The sequence below is a fragment of the Micropterus salmoides genome, unplaced genomic scaffold, assembly GCF_014851395.1.
Source record: "Micropterus salmoides isolate LMB-PRFRI ecotype aquatic unplaced genomic scaffold, ASM1485139v1 Ms_hic_scaffold_14, whole genome shotgun sequence".
Classification (NCBI taxonomy): Eukaryota; Metazoa; Chordata; class Actinopteri; order Centrarchiformes; family Centrarchidae; genus Micropterus; species Micropterus salmoides.
The window spans coordinates 11,676,438-11,694,893 of NW_024040485.1; the positions used below are offsets into that span (position 1 = coordinate 11,676,438).

The following is an 18,456-nucleotide window of genomic DNA, read 5'->3' on the forward strand; positions in this document are numbered from 1 at the left end:
AATTGTGCTTCATAATTATGTTGATATAATTTGACACAAATTATAATATAATTCTTAATGTATTTATTAGGACTGAATAATTTTGGGAAAAAAATCTAATTGCGATATTTCTGCCAGATATTGCGATTATGATTCGATTTAAAAAAAAAAAGAAGTTGAGCTTAAGTTCAATATTCACCGCCAGTCTATTTTTGACAGAAGCAGCGTCAAGCTGCGCAGAGCAGATGAACCGGGCAGGAAGTCAGAAACAGAACGGCATAGAGAATCCAATCGAATTTCACCCTGTGCATACTCCCAATCGTATATCAACAATAAACACATCTAAACAAACAAAAAATAAATAATTTAACTATGTAGCCTACCTAATCATGAGAGAAGCACAAAAATCAAGGAATTAACAAAATCTGAATAAGTTAACAAAATAAGGCAGACAAAACGCTCTTATTCTGAAATGCTCCATGTGGGATGTGTAGCCTGAACGGCGCAGAACAGGCTTACAGAGAGCTGTTATCCGTAGTTGAAGCACACAAAATGACAAATTAACAACACATCAACAACGTAGGGCAGGCTAAATGCTCCATCGTTGAAACACTTCACTGTGGGACAAAACCACGGCGCAGCCGCTGCCTGTGTCGGTTCAGCTGACGTAATTACCCTACATTTTGCTCCAGTTTCGTTTGTTGTTGTAAAATGTACACGCCCTGTGCACCTGATTGGTGAGTAGGACTGTAACAAGAGGTGCATGGCGCTTGTGATTGGTGTGCAGGTATGTTACACAAGGCTGACAACGTAATCAATCTGTTACTGCATTACTGTTAAAAACGGGTCAGATGCACTGTATAATTAACCTACATTTTAATCGCTGTCTTCACGTTAATCGTGTTCTTTCAAATCGCAATTTCGATTTGAAAACGATTAATTGTTCGGCCCTAGTATTTATACAGCCTAGTAATGTCATCATTCATTTACACTAGTATCAAATGACTTAAATGATGCACTAATTGAAGGTTAATTTGTCTCTGTATATATTAAAGTCAGCTAGAAGCGTAATCTTTTGGATGCCTTCGTGCGTCAGGCCCTTGGAAGAGAGTGACGATATGCTGATATATAGGGGACAGATTGGACAGGTTGTCACGGTTTAGATCACCACGGGCTGTGCTTCTGCAATTGTGAAACTTGTTAGAGCAGCAATTCTGCAGACAGACACACTGATCCAACCCTATTCCCTTAATTCCATTGCTGAAGCTGTTTTAAAATTTTAACTTTCCTTTATGGATCTCCGAAAGTAAGTTTCAGGTAAGTCTGTGAGGATTTAGGGCCCCCCCCCCGTCAAATCGTCTAGTGCATGAGGGCTCTCTCGCAGACTTTTGGAGCCCTTTCTACACAATTTCTTTAAGTCTGCATCGCCACAGACTTTGACCTAAGGGAATTACCCACAGTTCATAGCGGTGTGATGTTAAACATGGGGTTACCAAGGGAACCTAGCGTTAAAAAACAGTAAACAAACATGGAAGAAGCAACTAGTTTACATGTAAGTGTAGAATGCTGTTTTGATAAAAATAGGCAAACTAATAATTTGAAAATTACCTCTCATCTACTCTTTAAGGCCAGAGCATAGAATACATTGAGATCAGACAGTCAGTCCTTTCACTGTCTTGACTGTACTTTCAAACAGTATGCTTAACTTTTAATCCTACAAGAAAGAGACTTTGAAGTTGAAGACTAGCCAACGTGGTAAATGACACTGTCTTGTGTAATCTTGCCTGTGGCTGTTGGAGTGTAAGGTTCCCCAAATCTTACAGAGCAGGATAGAGGCAGAAATGTTAGCCTAAACTCTGATATAGTTATATACTTCTGATATCCAGAACAAGCTCCAACACAGTGGTGAAAGTGAGTTAAAGGTAGTTGTTAAGGTATGACTGGCAATCAAAGTTCAGGGGAGGAGTTTCACGGTCAATACCTTATTAATTTTTATCTTTTTAGTGTACCCTGAATGTAAAAGTAGTCATATACAATTTTCATATAATTTCAGAGTTAATAACTTATCATTCATTGCATTTAACTAATACCATATGCACGTTTGAAGGAACATCAAAAAGAAAAAATGATTTGCCTCAAAGAAAATCCCAGCACCAAAGACTAAATTGGGAAATATCATTACAGGCCAATGTGTATTCTCTCTCTTCATTCTCTCTCACTCTCTCTCTGGGTCATGATTGTCTCTGAGTAAGGGGATTAAGATAGCATGCGTCAATCCGGGATTTAAAGAGAGAGAGACAAATGCAACCTCCTCACAGACAGTCAACGCTGCAGTTTGAACGGCATGTGCTCGGGTTCCCTGACAGTGATCAGATAGAGATACAATAGCTGCATTAATATTATCTAGACAACTTGATTCCTGGCTTTCTTGGCTTTTGTAATAGGTACATTTCATCTATAGCACCTAGATGCCAAGTGGCTTTGCTCTTCTGCATTGCATAACATTATGATGCAACATGTTTACTGTTGGCATAAGAACGGCTATGTGTGGAGGTTATAAAGAAATTGACAACCATTCCTGATATGATCATTTCCCACTTATTACACTGAGGCAATTACTGAACCAACACTATTACTGGAACTGTCATCTATGTCAGTCTTCTGCAGTATGATATATACTGAGTACATTTTTGTCAGGTTAAGCACAAAAAAGATGTGCAGCAAAATAAAACAATGGCTGTCTACTACATACAACCAGTGACCACAGTATGTGCTTTCTACTGCATACTGTATTTCATAAAGGTATACATTATGAAACTGTTAAATCGATTAATTTTTCAGCATGCTAGGCCAGGCTTAGCCAGTTTACAGTTTTGGAGAAATATAAACGTACCACTTGCACAAGTTAATTTTGTTTAAGGAGAACAGCTGTAACAAACGTAACATTCTAACTAGCTGCATTTGTCCAACAACCAATAACAAAGCCATAACGCTAAATAAACCTGCTAAGCTAATGTTTAATATCACGAAGACAGCAACGTTAACCTTAACGAGCTGCCAATAAGAAAACAACGCAAGATACACAACCTAACTGTTGTGGTGGCAGCCCGGCTGACGGTGAGTGTCCTGGTTTTTTCTCCTTTTTTATGAGTTTTTCTGCCTTTTCCTTGGTTTTCTGTTCTCTGCCTGCCTCCCTGTGTTATCTCCCCTGTGTGCTCTCTCTCCCTCTGCTCCTGAGCCCAGCCAACTACCTGCACCTGCACCTCATCAGCCACCTCATCAGCCTGCCACACCTGCCAGTAGTCACCTCATGCCTGCCTGTATTTCAACCCCGGTTCTCCACACCATCCTCGCTTGATCGTCGTTGCTCCATACCCGGTGCCACCTCTGTGTTCAGGCTTTCATGTTTCTTGTTTTTTCACATTTTCCCTGTGCTTTGTCGCCGTCACCTCTAACCCTGTCTCTCTGTCTGTTTCCCTCCCAGGTACACTCACCCTCGACCTCCGTTCAGTCGGCTGGGCTCATCCACCGGCCCTCTCCTCCTCGGACTTCCCCCACCGCTCCTCGCTTCCTCGGTCCCAGTGTTCCCCGGCTCCCTGGCCCCCATTCTTCCTGGTTCCCCGTGCCAGTGTTTCCCCGACATCCACCTCTCCCTCCACTCCAGTCCCTCTACCCCTTTATCCCTCAATAAACCTCCTTCCCTCAGAGTGCTGCTTTTGGGTCCTCTCTGTCCCCACACCACACAACCTCATAACGCTAACAGTGAGTCATATTTTTTGTTATCAGGGACAAAGCAGTTACATTCCTTTTTGTCTACCACTGACGCATGGATGTTGCTGTTTTGCCATTCCAACAATGACCGGTTGTTGAGACTAAATAAAGATTACATTAGGGCTGAACAATTAATCGTTTTTAATTTGAAATTTGCAATTTGAAAGAACGCGATTAGCTAATCGTGAAGATGGCAATTAAAATGTAGATTAATTATACAGCGCATCTGACCCGTAACGCAGTAACAGGTTAATTATGTTGTCATCACAAGCGGGGGCGGAGCTACACTGTCAGCACAGTGGGGGCGGAGCTTCATCGTGGACCCACCTGCTACAAAGACATATTAACCAAGTTTACATGACCCCAGACTCACTCCGAAAGTCCAGTCTGTCTGCTTCGCTGCTGCCGGAGCAGCCATTCTACTAAATGTTTTTGCTTACACCAGAAGCGCTGCAGTGCGTCCAGGAAGCATCAAGCAGCACAGCGTAGATGAACTGAGCAGGAAGTCAGACACAGAAACGGCAGAGAAACGGTCAATTTTCAAAATAAAATACCCGTTACAGACTTCCAATCGTATATAAACTATAAACACAGTTTAATCAGACAAAAAAGAAACATTTTTACTACGTAGCCTACTTAATCATAGCAGAAGCACAAAAAGCAAACACTAATCACCAAATCAACAAAATGTAAAGATGCTGGCAAAGTCCGGCAGGTATAATGCTCTTATTCTGAAATGCTCCCTGTGGTAGTCGCTAGATGCACCCGTCAAGTCGAGAAACTAGAGCATTGAAGAATGTAGTAGTTCAAGCACAAAAAGGACAATTAAAAACAAGTCATTAACGTGGGGCAGGCTACACGCTTCGCTGCAGCAGAAATGCTCCTGAGAGGCATCCAGTGGAAGATGATGCCGTAAATAAACCGCTGTGCACACGCAGCCTACGTCCCTCCCTCAGAATTCCCATGATGCATGAGGGTGAAGGGAGTTTTCTTAAAATGTGCAAATAAGTTTACCATTTGTTTGAAATACAAATGTTACTTTATGATTTATGTTTATTAAAACGTGTCTCCTTAGAATCTAGTATGTTTGTTGGTAATTGTCATTGTTGTAGTGGTTTATCATTGAAACCATGAGTGAAGGGACAGTTTCCCTTCATAAGAGCTGCTGAATTCTCCCAGTATAGCCTAATGTTGCATACCATTGTTGTTAGTTCGTATCCATGATAGATGCTTTTAATGGTAACAATATAAACAAATGGTACTGCGCATGTGCATTACTCTGGTACTAACTTATCTTCTCGCAGAAATCCCGAAGCAATCTGTTACAAGTAAATAACCCTAGCTGCCAGTTGAAGAAAAGAAGCATTACTTGTAGTGATGGTAAGTTCGAATCTTTTGACAGACTCGTTCATTCAAATCCCTTTGATTAAAATGAACTAATCTTTTTTTTGAGTCATTTCGTTTATTTCGTTCATTTGAACTAGGCTGGTTATTGTGGCGCTGCAGCCCTCTAGTGGGCGATTAAAAAACAGCGCCGTTCTCAAACACGGAAGGCTGCCTGGCTTGCTTTATTTGACAAAGTATAATGCACAAATTCATCTCTTGATTACTGTATATCATCATTATCATCATTATATAAACTCCCCTGGGTCTACAACCAAATTCAAACCATGTAAAAACCACAGAAATATGTTGTCAATATGTAATCACCACTACTCCGGCTAAATCCTTCCATTTTCACAATCTTTCCCGAGTGTACAACCAGACCAGCCACATAAAGGCTTACGTATATAATTACTATCATTATCTCTAAAGTGCTCATTCATACAGGAGCCTAACGTCCCTATCCATGAGTAAAATATTAATATCAGATTTGCAGTAAATATACTGAAGTAATAAGCTTGATACACTATATGAATAAACACGCTCTTATTAAAATTCAACCAATTTATTAATAATCTAGATCAAGCCACCAAGTTCTTAAAGAACTCCAGCACAGAGAGACGAACAAAGAAATAAACACATATAAACACAACAGTTTGGCAGTTCTGGATGCAGAATGGGCCACATCAGGTCCGGATTCTGCAGACAGAGAAACACACATGAGCACATCGCTCTCAAACACTGCCAGGTTGTTCACCAGTCACGAGCTGTGAAACAACAGCACGGCTCTGTTGGTAAATAAAAAGGAAAAGTTACATTGCGTTCTCTGGCGGACTGGATCAGTTGTTAGCTGTTTACAGGGCTAACGCTAACGTTGCTACGTGGCTGTGTTTTAATGTTTTAATGACCGGGTCTGTTTGTTTTGGAGAGGAGACGACCTCTGTGGTAATTCGGCTCCAGGTAGAACCCTGTCAGGGCTCTGAAGTGGAGCGGACCCACAACAACTCTCATCAGCTGTTAGCTGTAATGTTAAACAGTAGCAGGACTAAAGTTACTGCTGTTAAAACTATAACTTAGCACAACATAACTGCGCTGTAATAACATTATGCTTTATTAAATGTCACAAAATAGATATTAGATATAATGTCAGTCCAGTGACTGTTACCTGACAGCCGACCTGCCTCTCATTCTCAGGCGCTGGCAGCACTCAGCCTGCCGAGTGAACGAAAGACTGAGGAGGACCCATGTGAGTCGTTCATTCCTGCTCCACAGTAGGAGCTGTCACGTGACAAATGAAACGACCTAGAGACCCACAGTTGAGAGTCGTGAACTAATCAGTTCTGTTTCCTGTGCTGACGGAGCCCATGCAGCTGCCGTGTTACGAGTGAATGTAAGAGTCCAAGATCCTTCACGCATGCGTGAAAATAAACGAATCACTCACTGAGACAACCCGTTCCTCCCGAGTCATACACACGATTAGGTCTTATGAACAACACAACACTAATTACTTGGCCAAACTGAAATGTTGTAAGGTCACACCAGGGTCACACTAGCAGACCTTTTACATACAGTCTATGTTGCAGTTCCGTTGAACAAAAATTTGAGACAAGTTGAGACATGTTTTCTACCAACCTGTCTGATTTACCGCAGTTTTTCCCACAAAATGACAGAGTAACTGTGACGAGCGCGTTGGGGGGGGTACCCATGCTGCCTCCGCTTATGGGCATGCGCCTCCTGTTACAGTCCTACTCGACAATCAGAGCGGGCACAGGGTGTGTACATTTTATAATAACAAACGAAACTAGAAGAAAATGTGGGATAATGGCGTCAGCCAAACAGACCCTGGCTGTGGCTGTGCCGTGGTTTTGTCTGGCGTCAACTCACACTGAAGTGTTTCAGCACCGGAGCATTTAGCTGCCCTACGTTGTTAATTTGTCATTTTGTGTGCTTCAACTACGGATAACGGCTCTCTGTGAGTCTGTTCCATTCTACTCTCTGCACGGCTACTTGGAGCATTTCTGAATAAGAGCGTTTTGCCTGCATGATTTTGCTGACTTGTTCAGTTTTTGTTAATTTGTTAAGCTGTCCTTGAAGTTTATGGTTCTGTCATGATTAGGTAGGCTACGTAGTTATATGGTTTCTTTTTTGTCTGTTTTAATTCTCTATGCCATTCTGTGTCTGACTTCCTGCCCAGTTCGTCTGCTCTATGCTGCTTGAAGCTGCTTCTGTCAAAAATAGACTGGCAGTGAATATTGAACTTTAGCAAAACTTAATTTAAAAAATCGCAAATCAAATCATAATCGCAATATCTGGAAAAATTGCAATTAGATTTTTCCCCCAAATCATTCAGCCTTAGATTACATTAAAAAAAGACAGGTTGTTCAAGGTAGACTGGGCTGATGCATACTACTGATTTTGCTTTTGTTTGCATACTGCATACAACATTTAGGCAAAATCAGTAGGCCTACTGTTATATAGTAGGTGGTTTCCAATATCTTTATCATAAACTTGGATACAATCCTAATCCCAAAGGAACAAGTATACTTGTGGAATTTTCCAGACAGCTTCACTGACTTATTGCTCCACTTCCTGCCTGGAAGGAGAGCAGGTATCTGGATGTAATGCCCCAGTGACAGCTACTAAGAGGCTTTTACTATTCTAGGTAACAAGCAATTGGCCAGCAATTACCAGAACACTGCACTACAAGGCAGTAGGCCATTCAGAGACTAAGTTCACTAGTTAGGTTTCCCCAAGATCCAGTTTGTGTTTCTCATATGTTATTATTACATTTGAATCACAGAGCTATGGTTCTGAAAAATAAAACTTAGAAAAATCCAGGTCTTGTAATATAAATGCTGTTCTAAGTATTTTATGAATCTTCAAACCTGCATTTTTTCTCCTTTTAGCTCTGATTTGGTCTCTACCAACTCCTGAGGGAAATATCTTTAGCTGCTAAATGCTTCACTGTGTTCAATATCTTCTCTCAAACGAACTGCAACTTGCAAAAGTTAAAAATGTTTTATTGTGCAACAGACAGAATATGTTTTCACCCAGGTGGTTGGAAGAGTATTAAAGGATTTTGGAAATGCCATTCAGAACAGCGGTAAGTCTTGTAAAACAAACCTTTGGGTTTTTCAAACATTGATCAGTGGATCCTTAGCTCTGTGACTTGAATGTAATGGTAATACATGAGTAGGGTCTCACAGAAGTTCAGAATGTGGCTTTAATATTGCTATTCAAATTGTAAATAAAATACCTTTTTCAGGCATATGATGAGAATGATGCAGGTTACTAAAAAACTGATACTAAATAATTACTGAAATGTTCTACTTAGGTGAGGAAAATACTGTCTCTCAGGAAATCTTACAGTATGTGTATGGCATGCACATCATGAGGAAAGGATCCTTGCCAACACCTGCTGCTTCACAGGCTATTGGTTATGCAACTCTCTCTGAATCTGGTAGTTTTCAACCAGACACATGACATGATAAATGCACGTGGATATGCATCTCTATCTGCTCTGCACACTGTGGCTGTTTTAGTGAGTCCAATGATGTGGAAAGGCCTCACACAAGGATTAACGCCCGTGCAACAGATGGTGCGTTCTCCTACCCTTCCTGTTTAGCGCACGGGCGCGCACACACACGCACACACACACACGAGAAACACAAGAATGTTGCATGTTTTACCTTTTTCTTGGGTGGCATGACGGCTAACGCGGTCCTCTAGTGTTATTCCACTGTTGCAACGACGCGGTAGGATTATTATTCACTTGGCTCCAGTAAATGAGACATGGACAAGTATGCCATGAGACTGAGTCCACCTTTAAAACAGGTGGATATATCCGAGGATGCTATTAAATGCAGCAAAACCCCCTTCTCTTTAAGCTCCTTTTTGTGCGTAAAGGTGAAATATTTCCCAAGAAACCGTGACGCGCGGGACACCGTCGGAGACACGGATGAGTTGCGCGAGTGGTTTCACTTAAGTCTGTATTGTGAGTTGAGTGTAGTTACCCTTTCCAGAGTCCTAGGGGTATTAAAGGCTTATGTCTCTGTGCGGCATCTGTTGAGCCGTACACCGCTCAGTCTGACCTCAAACACCGAACAAACCAAGAACGTGTCCAAACCGTCCGCACTGTCCAAGCGCACTAAATATCGCAAAGTGAAGAGTGTCTCATTTATGTTGACCAGAGTTGGCTCCGTCCGCTGCGCGTGTGATGCCTGACTAATGTGAGTGTGTGTGTGTGTGTGTGTGTGTGTGTGTGGGTGGGTGGTTGTGCGCCCAGCAACTTCCTGGGGTTTGGCTGCGCACATGGGAGTATTATAGTGGCCTGGCTCCAAAGTAGAATGATGAAATTAAAAAGCTACAACACAATTCCTCTGTTTACCCGATTTACAGCATTCAACTACATACAGACCTACTACTCAGATAGACCTGAATTTTTTTCACCACAGTTGTTCTGTATCATTATGTCACTAATTAAAACTCTGTACTCGCCAAGTACCAACCCCACACAGAGGCCGCCCTCCGCACTTCACTGCTTTTCTTCTTATATCCTCAAGTCACCCTCATGCCGTCCTGTTGCGCAGCCTTTGCACGTACCCGCGTGTAAATATGTGTAATAGGCGAAAGCACCATCAACGCATTGTTTCCCCATGACCCATGGGACACCCCAAAGAGACCCAAATATAAATCTGAGGTGTCAAAAGACACTCCACAATTAATACCCACAAGTATAGTAAATATACAAGATTACTAATTTACAGTCTATAAATTGACATAGCGCCACATGTACCAGCTACGCAATTAAAGGGTCGGTTCACCCAAATTATAGAGATTAATTTTTCATATCTTATGCTTCCACCCAATATAATGGAGGTTAATGGATGTTGATGTGTGTTGCTGTAAAAATGTGAAAATTCAGCAGCAACATCTAGAAACAGGTTCCCTGTTAACAATCCACAGAACAGACTGTCAGTCACTTTCATAGTGACTATTTCTCCTGTAGAAGGTCATTCCGATGAAAATTGTCAGCTCATATCTCAAAACTTGGACAAATAAAACAGAACATACCTGTGTGCCTTTATGCCATAATACTTTAGTTAATCTTTGAATGAAGGACTATGTTTCTACACTGTGGTATCGCTAATTTTACTTCAGTAAAGAATCTTGAAACTCCCCTCACCACTGTTTAGCCTAAAGGTAAGTAACACTGCATAGTCCATATGTCAATGTGGCCTGTAACCCAGACAGGCAGGCAGGGGACATCAGCAGATGGGCAAAACAGTGAGGTACCAAAATCTCCAGGGAGAGCTTTGGGAGGCGAGGGACACAGATGAGAGTGTTACATAACCGAGAATGGAAAGGAAGCATGCAGGGCTGGCGTCAGCTGGGCCAGGCTGTGACAGTGTAGAGCAAGAAGCTGTGACACTGACCCCTGTGTCAGACACACAGCTGGACCTCCAATACACACATCTGCATACACACACACACAGACACACACACACACACACAGAGGCTACAGATGCACACATACATGTCTTTATCAATGGCTCTACTGCTGGAGTGGACATCATCATCAGAGATCAAACCAATGTGATCACGCCAAGCTGTGACACAGGAAGAAAGAAAGAAAGAAAGAAAGAAAGAAAGAAAGAAAGACTGTAAATGGAAGGTCCCAATATTTAACCCATGACCTTGGATTGAACCAGACATGGGGCTTTACTAAATCTGCTCCATGACACCTCATATCATTCCCTTGCTGCTGAAACAAACTATACACATGGAATATATGAAGAAATATTCTACACACCCACCCTCATCTGTTGCAACAGTCCTGCACTAATGCATGCAGTGCACAGTGCAGAGCGGGGCGGAAAGTTTGTTGAACCATGCTTCAATTAAAGATGGAGGACAAATTACCAAATTAACATGTAATATTGCAATAACCAATAATAATATAATCTTTATTTGGAGAGCACTTTTCAAAAACAAGTTACAAAGTGCTTTAACAAGTGTAAAGACAATAATACCCAAAAGACAATAATACAAAAACAATACAAGATAAAAGCATGAAAACATTGAAAAGACTAAAATACAAGTTTAAGATAAATATGCAATTAGTAAAATAGAATAAAATAAAAGGGATAAAATCTTTCTTGGTCACACACTGAGACAAAACTGAAAATGTTTTCTGTGGGAAATAGCCTTAGGATTCAACTCCAAGGTTTGTTACAAACATGCAGTTCGAGTCTGTATAGTGATTTTGCCGATGTAGTCCTGACTTGGAGCAAAGCAGCATGAACAGCGGAAGTACTTTATTTTTCTGCCATAATGTGAACATGGTCTCAGAACATGTGTATTGTATTTCAAATGTACTGCTATATTTTGTTAATCAAATCCTGCACAAAGTATAGTTCACGCCATTTGGATAATTTTCATTACATACACACATAGACATTATTTAACACAGTGAGGGAATGCAAGCTCATATTATTTTTCATTGTTGGTTCAACTAGCGGCACATCTTGGGTTAAAAAGACATAAAGAAACATCTTATTCATACAGACAAACAGTACAGTTACTGTATCGAGTTACTATCACACAACACCATGAAGAAGCTGTCAGTCACCTCACTCACACCACAGCACTCGTGTCCATGTGCACTTGTGCTCTCACACATACATAAACAAACATCTGTCCCTAAGCCTCTTACATCCAGAATGTGTGTTTGTGTGTGTGCATGTGTGTGGGTGCTGTCAAGCTGGGGCCAGTAGTGCAGGGCAGGGCTGCCGGCGCACAGATGGATGGCATGCACACTTTCGGGCAAAGCTCCAGACCTCGGCCTTTCACTCCACCCTCAACTCTGCCCACACAGCTGGAAACCACACATCTGCCCTGACCTAAAAAAATAACTCCAGAACTCATTATTGCTTGCAATTGGACACTACCAAATGTGGTGAAGGTATTTTCATTAAACTGTGACCTGCAGTCATGCAATGTCAGCACAAGGTAACTCCTCCCACTTCAGATTTATTGATTAGAGCCTAATCATTACGGTATCTTTTTTTTAAATATTCTTTATTATTTTTCAGCTGAATGGGCAGGCTGGAGAGGAGCACAGTAGGATGTAGGATAGTTTTGACCACATAGCTATTGGACACATCAAGGCAGATGTGCAAAAGCATCAGTAATTGCTTTGTTTTCTATCTGGACTAAGTTATAGCCTATAAAATGCTCCTTCTTGGAAGCCACTCTGCTTTGGATAACAATGACACCAAACTGCTGCATGTTGAAATTTCTGAACACATATATGTAGTAATCATTTTTAAGAAATTACAGCCAAAGATAAATTCTAAAGCAGATAACGCCGACAGAAATGAAAATGCACTCAAATTGGACTCTTATAATCCACCACATACAGCCCTGCCTATCATCCCCTCTCAAATCCTCCCCCCCTCCTACCAGCCAGAGAGGCAGTACTCACCCAGGAGACATTTTTGTTCTTGGGCATTTTTGACATGGCTTGCGGGTGCAGAGGCCAAGGCCCTGATTCCCGAAACACTCAGTCAAGTCCTCAAACACACAAAGATCCCAGTCCACCTGCAGCAGCAGCAGCCTGCTTGGAGATGGACACAGGCTTTTCATTTGACGTCCTATACTGTTTCCCCCGGTGCCAAAAACCCTCACTAGATTTACACGTGCCTGCAGCGTTGCCTTCCAATCACACCCGGCTATACATGATCCAAAATTGACTCAAGAAGGAGGAGGAGTGGGAGTGAGAGACCAAAACAAAGATAGGACTCCGAAAGTGCCCGTCAGAGGAAGAAATAGAACATCCAGAAAAGTTCCATCAATCTTTCATCTGAATCCTCCTCTTTCTTCTCCTTGCCAGTGGTTGACTACTCTCTTCTGATTTATAAACCATGTATGAATATGCAACCAAACATCTGACTAATGCCCCTCCTCCGTGATGCCAGAAGCTGGGGCTAGCAAACAGCCAATCCTGCCCTCCTAACATCTAAGAGAGGAGAGATTGAGAAGAGATGGATGGATGGAGAACCCTGGAAAAGGAAGGAATTTAGTGATAGTGTTGTGAGACAGGTAGGAGAGCAGGGCTAGAGAGATGGAGTGGATACTGAGTTTATCGGGATGGTGGGAGATTGAGTAAGGAATGGAGGAGGAGGAGAAGGAACAGATGACTGGAGAAGGCCAGTCAGAGGAGGGCGCAGCGGGCTGACACAGATTGGAGGGCAGGTTACTGATCCCTGACATGAGATTAAAGAAAAAACATGTTGCATTGAATTGGTTGTTGTGAAATGACAGTATGTGTCTCCATAACTTGCCCTTTAATTTCCCAGAAAGACAGAGAGGAGACAGATGGAGACAACATGGACATTTGTAATTTTGTACACTCTTTGTGATTGTGTTTCTGTTCCTGTCATCGTGCATGAATGTTTTTGAATGTAATCACACTGCTGAGCTCCACGACTGATTGGTGAAAGAGATGAATTGAAAAAGAGACTGATGGTATCTGCCAAGCTCAAATCCTGAACTCAGTTTGAACATGAGCCTCTTGTGGAAAACGTATGTTTTTAAAGGAGTAGTTCAACATTTTGGGAATTTGCTCATTACTCTGTTATTTCTCTTTTTACGAGAGTGAGATGAGAAGATTGATACTGTACAGTGCCACTCCCGTGTCTGTACTTAAAGTACAGCGCTGGAGCCAAGAGGCAGTTATCTTAGTTAGCGTTACTGCAAGCAGGGGGAAAAAGCTAGTTTTTCCAAAGCACAAAAAGTATACACATCCATACACACAAACCTAAATCTGAAATCAACAGGTTTTGGTTTTACACTGATTTACAAGCTGTTACTTCTTCTTGGTGACCACAACCAACCGGAGTGACTTTTGAGATTCTTGTCGCACAGTGAGGCGCATTTATTGCATAATTCTGATCTTCAGAGACAACCAGGCTAGCTGTTTCCCCCTGGCTTCCACTCTACAGGTGCTGGTCAAATAATTAGAATATCATCAAAAAGTTGATTTATTTCAGTAATTCCATTCAAAACGTGAAACTTGGATATTATATTCATTCATTACACAAAGACTGATATTTTTCAAATGTTTATTTCATTTAATTGTGATGATTAAAACTGACAACTAATGAAATTCCCAAATTCAGTATCTCTGAAAATTAGAATATTACTTAAGACCAATACAAAAAAAGGATTTTTAGAAATGTTGGCCAACTGAAAAGTATGAACATGAAAAGTATGAGCATGTACAGCACTTAATACTTAGTTGGGGCTCCTTTTGCCTGAATTACTGCAGCAATGCGGCGTGGCATGGAGTTGATCAGTCTGTGGCACTGCTCAGGTGTTGAGCCCAGATTGCTCTGATAGTGGCCTTCAGCTCTTCTGCATTGTTGGGTCTGGCATATCGCATCTTCCTCCTCACAATACCCCATAGATTTTCTATAGGGTTAAGGTCAGGCGAGTTTGCTGGCCAATTAAGAACAGGGATACCATGGTCCTTAAACCAGGTACTGGTAGCTTTGGCTCTGTGTACAGGTGCCAAGTCCTGTTGGAAAATGAAGTCTGCATCTCCATAAAGTTGGTCAGCAGCAGGAAGCATGAAGTGCTCTAAAACTTCCTGCTGCGTTGACCTTGGACCTCAGAAAACAACAGCAGCAGATGACATGGCACCCCAAACCATCAATGACTGTGGAAAATTTACACTGGACTTCAAGCAACGTGGATTCTGTGCCTATCCTCTCTTCCTCCATACTCTGGGCGTTGATTTCCAAAGGAAATGCAAAATTTACTTTCATCAGAGAACATAACTTTGGACCACTCAGCAGCAGTCCAGTCTTGTTCAAGAGTGACTTGACACAAGAAATGGGACAGCTGAAATGTCTTGCATACGTCTGTGCGTGGTGGTTCTTGAAGCACTGACTCCAGCTGCAGTCCACTCTTTGTGAATCTCCCCCACATTTTTGAATGGGTTTTGTTTCACAATCCTCTCCAGGCTGCGGTTATCCCTATTGCTTGTACACTTTTTTCTACCACATCTTTTCCTTCCCTTCGCCTCTCTATTAATGTGCTTGGACACAGAGCTCTGTGAACAGCCAGCCTCTTTAGCAATGACCTTTTGTGTCTTGCCCTCCTTGTGCAAGCTGTCAATGGTCGTCTTTTGGACAGTGGTCAAGTCAGCAGTCTTCCCCATGATTGTGTAGCCTACAGAACTAGACTGAGAGACCATTTAAAGGCCTTTGCAGGTGTTTTGAGTTAATTAGCTGATTAGAGTGTGGCACCAGGTGTCTTCAATATTGAACCTGAATTGAATCACAATATTCTAATTTTCTGAGATACTGATTTTGGGGTTTTCATTAGTTGTCAGTTATAATCATCAAAATTAAAAGGAATGAACACTTGAAATATACCAGTCTGTGTGGAGTGAATGTATACATTATACAAGTTTCACTTTTTGAATGGAATTACTGAAATAAATCAACTTTTTGATGATATTCTAATTATATGACCAGCACCTGTAGGCTAATTGCCTCCTGGCTCCAGATCCTTACTTAGCACCGAGTGGTATCAATCTCCTCATGCAAAGAAAGAGAATAAGTGTATTTACCAAAATGTTTAAATGTTCCTTTAATGTATTAAACTTAAAAGATAGCAGTTAATATATCACAGGACATATAACACAACCTAAATGCCTCTTCTAGTCAGACTCTTCATATTTAATTGCAACAGCTTCTAGTTATCTTTTTTTTTTTTGTTGTACTTTATAAGCTATTAATCTTACACACCTTTACTAGTTTAAACTGAATTTCTAAGAATAAAAAAAGTGCTGAGGCTGAACAGCCCTGAAGAGTTTTTTTGGTCCTACACAGATGCTCATCTGTGATCTACAATCCCATCGCCTGCGGTGAAGTAGGAAATAGCAGTGTGAGTGTGGAAACAAGTCAATACCAAGCTTGCAGCGTGTTTACCAAATCCACAGGATTTTGATTCAGTGTTATAATCAATGTCCACCTTAACACTATATGGATCTGTGGTCCTTATAGATTCACCTTGACAGGAGTTGGCTACAGGAGGAAAAGAATCACAACTACCTCTGCAGTATAAAAAATTCAAGAGAACGCGTTTAATGCTGCACCCTGCACATGAAGTGAAGCTGGAGGCAGAAATGTGGTACCACAACCAACAATGTCTAAAAAACAGTGGAAGTGGAACAGTATTATGAGAGAACTCAGCGTGCTATTCTGGTCATGCTATGAGAAAGAGAACACTTTTGACAGCTGTAGATTATCCTGTCCTCCAGATTTAAGTTTGACACATATGAGAACAGCTAAATATACAGCTCAGTAACCACATTTTAAGAAACTCACTGTCATTACTGAAAATCAGACAATTACAATACTTCCATCAGTGACGTTATCTATTCATTTGAATGCTTAAGGTTATCCCAACAGTCAAAGCAAAGCTAAAATACAGAATCCCTTTAAACAATAACATAAACATTATTAAAAGTGGGACTATCACTCACTCTACATGCACCAATTATGTTCTCAGTTTGGATCGGATTTGTTGCATGTCATCCTTCTCCTTCCCCTCTCTCTTCCCACATTTCCTGTCTGCCTCTTGACTACATATGCTATCTATTAAAGGCAAAAGATAAAAGGTGAAATTCCATCCTCGCTGCAACACACAGTGCTTCCATCAAGAATAACATTAGGAGCCACATTTCTTAACTTCTTTAGCAAAATATAGTATAAATGTCTCATCTGGCTTCTCTTCATTAAAAAATTTGAAATACGCTACACTAAACAGAAACAATGACAAGCTAAGCTTAACAACCAAATGTAATGCTCAAATTATAAAGATATTAAACATTCACACGAATAGAGACTTAACCTTTCCCTCCAACAATTTTTAAACAAGTGGAGAGGAATGTGAGGTTCAGAAAGTTTTTCCCCCTAAAATGTCTTTGCTTTTTACGAAGGTTTTAAACTATTTATATAATGGGGATGACTGAGCCCTATCCTTCACCTGCTGGCCGCAGCAGCAGCTAAGCAGAGAACGGTAAGATGTCTTAAGTTCCTTCTTAGAGCCAAGCAAGCATTTAAGGTAATCCAGCTTTGTTCTTTGCCAGCAAAGGCCACACCTGGAGGAAAAGTTCTAAAAAAATAAATAAATAAAGGAGTTAGAAAGTCTATGTGGTTAAGGCTGTGCTGGAAAAAATCTAACAATATTTTTTAATTGTTGTTTTGAACAAAACTGACATTTATTCTGAAAAATACCCTATAAAATCTGTAGATTTGGATGGGTTTTTTTGCAACCAAAGAGTGATGTTGAGGTTCATTTGAATAGTCTTTGGAAATGTGATGAGAGAAAAGTATCCAGTATTACATAATAAAGAAGCAACGATTAGAGGAAAACTAAGAAATAAACATAAATTGTGCAGTATAAAATATTTATTCCCTATCTTGTTAGTCATATTTTCTTCGACCCCCTGGGGGCTTACAGCCAGGTTGTGACAGGTTGTGAACTACTGTCTTAAAACAAGTTGTGACTTAGATTGATCCCTTTTTTTAATCTCTGATGAATTGATGAATGTGGGACTGGGAACACAACACATAATGTACTGTAGCAAATGGAGTGAAAATAACAGATGAGTAATGTACTTGCACCACATTAGGCAGAAAGGTCTTAACCATTTATCATAAGCTTTTCAGCCCCGAGTGCATCTAAACAACATATTTTGTAGATGTTTTAAGCTTCCTTATGGATACATGCATGTGCTCAACTCAGGGTTTTTACTTGTTGTAAGCACACAAAATCAATGATGCGATGCCAACTGTAGGAGCCATGTCCAACTTCATGACGTGTCACTGCTTTTAGTCGTGCCTGGCTTTTTGATTCTGTAAGTTTCTATCCTGGCTTGTTGCTGAGGTGGGCACACATTGCATGTGTAGTACAGATTGTGGTAATCTGCGAGGCTCTGCGCTAACAGCCTTTTGAGTATTGAGGGCTAACAGTAAGCCTATTTCATGTAGGAATGTGGTTACGACACGGGTCCTCTGCAGTCAGCGCCATCACACAATGCACAGCTCTGAGGCTCCATAGTATCAGCTGCAACAGGACTTAACAGAGGCTGGAAGAGAGAAGCAACAATGACTATAGTGATGAAGCAGCAAACAGACTGGGAGAAAGACTGAGAGAGAGGAGAGCATGGAAAGGAAGAGAGAGTTAGTGGAAAGACAAGAAGCAAATAAGAGAAACAGGTGGAGGAGAGGAGTGAGACTGTCCTCC

At 41.1% G+C, this 18,456-nt stretch overlaps 1 protein-coding gene across 3 annotated transcripts in view; it reads right to left on the reverse strand.

Annotated features, from left to right (window-relative positions):
- cacnb2b (calcium channel, voltage-dependent, beta 2b) overlaps positions 1-9,331 on the reverse strand; it is a 35,124-nt gene extending 25,793 nt beyond the window's left edge. Inside the window, exon 1 of one of the 3 annotated variants that reach the window (XM_038717667.1) lies at positions 8,823-9,331. In XM_038717667.1, coding sequence (XP_038573595.1) covers positions 8,823-8,840 — 18 coding nt within the window. In that variant the 5' untranslated portion in view covers positions 8,841-9,331. The remainder of the gene's footprint in view (positions 1-8,822) is intronic. The other 2 variants (XM_038717668.1, XM_038717669.1) reach the window with 2 other exon arrangements.
- Between the last annotated feature and the right edge of the window lie 9,125 nt (positions 9,332-18,456).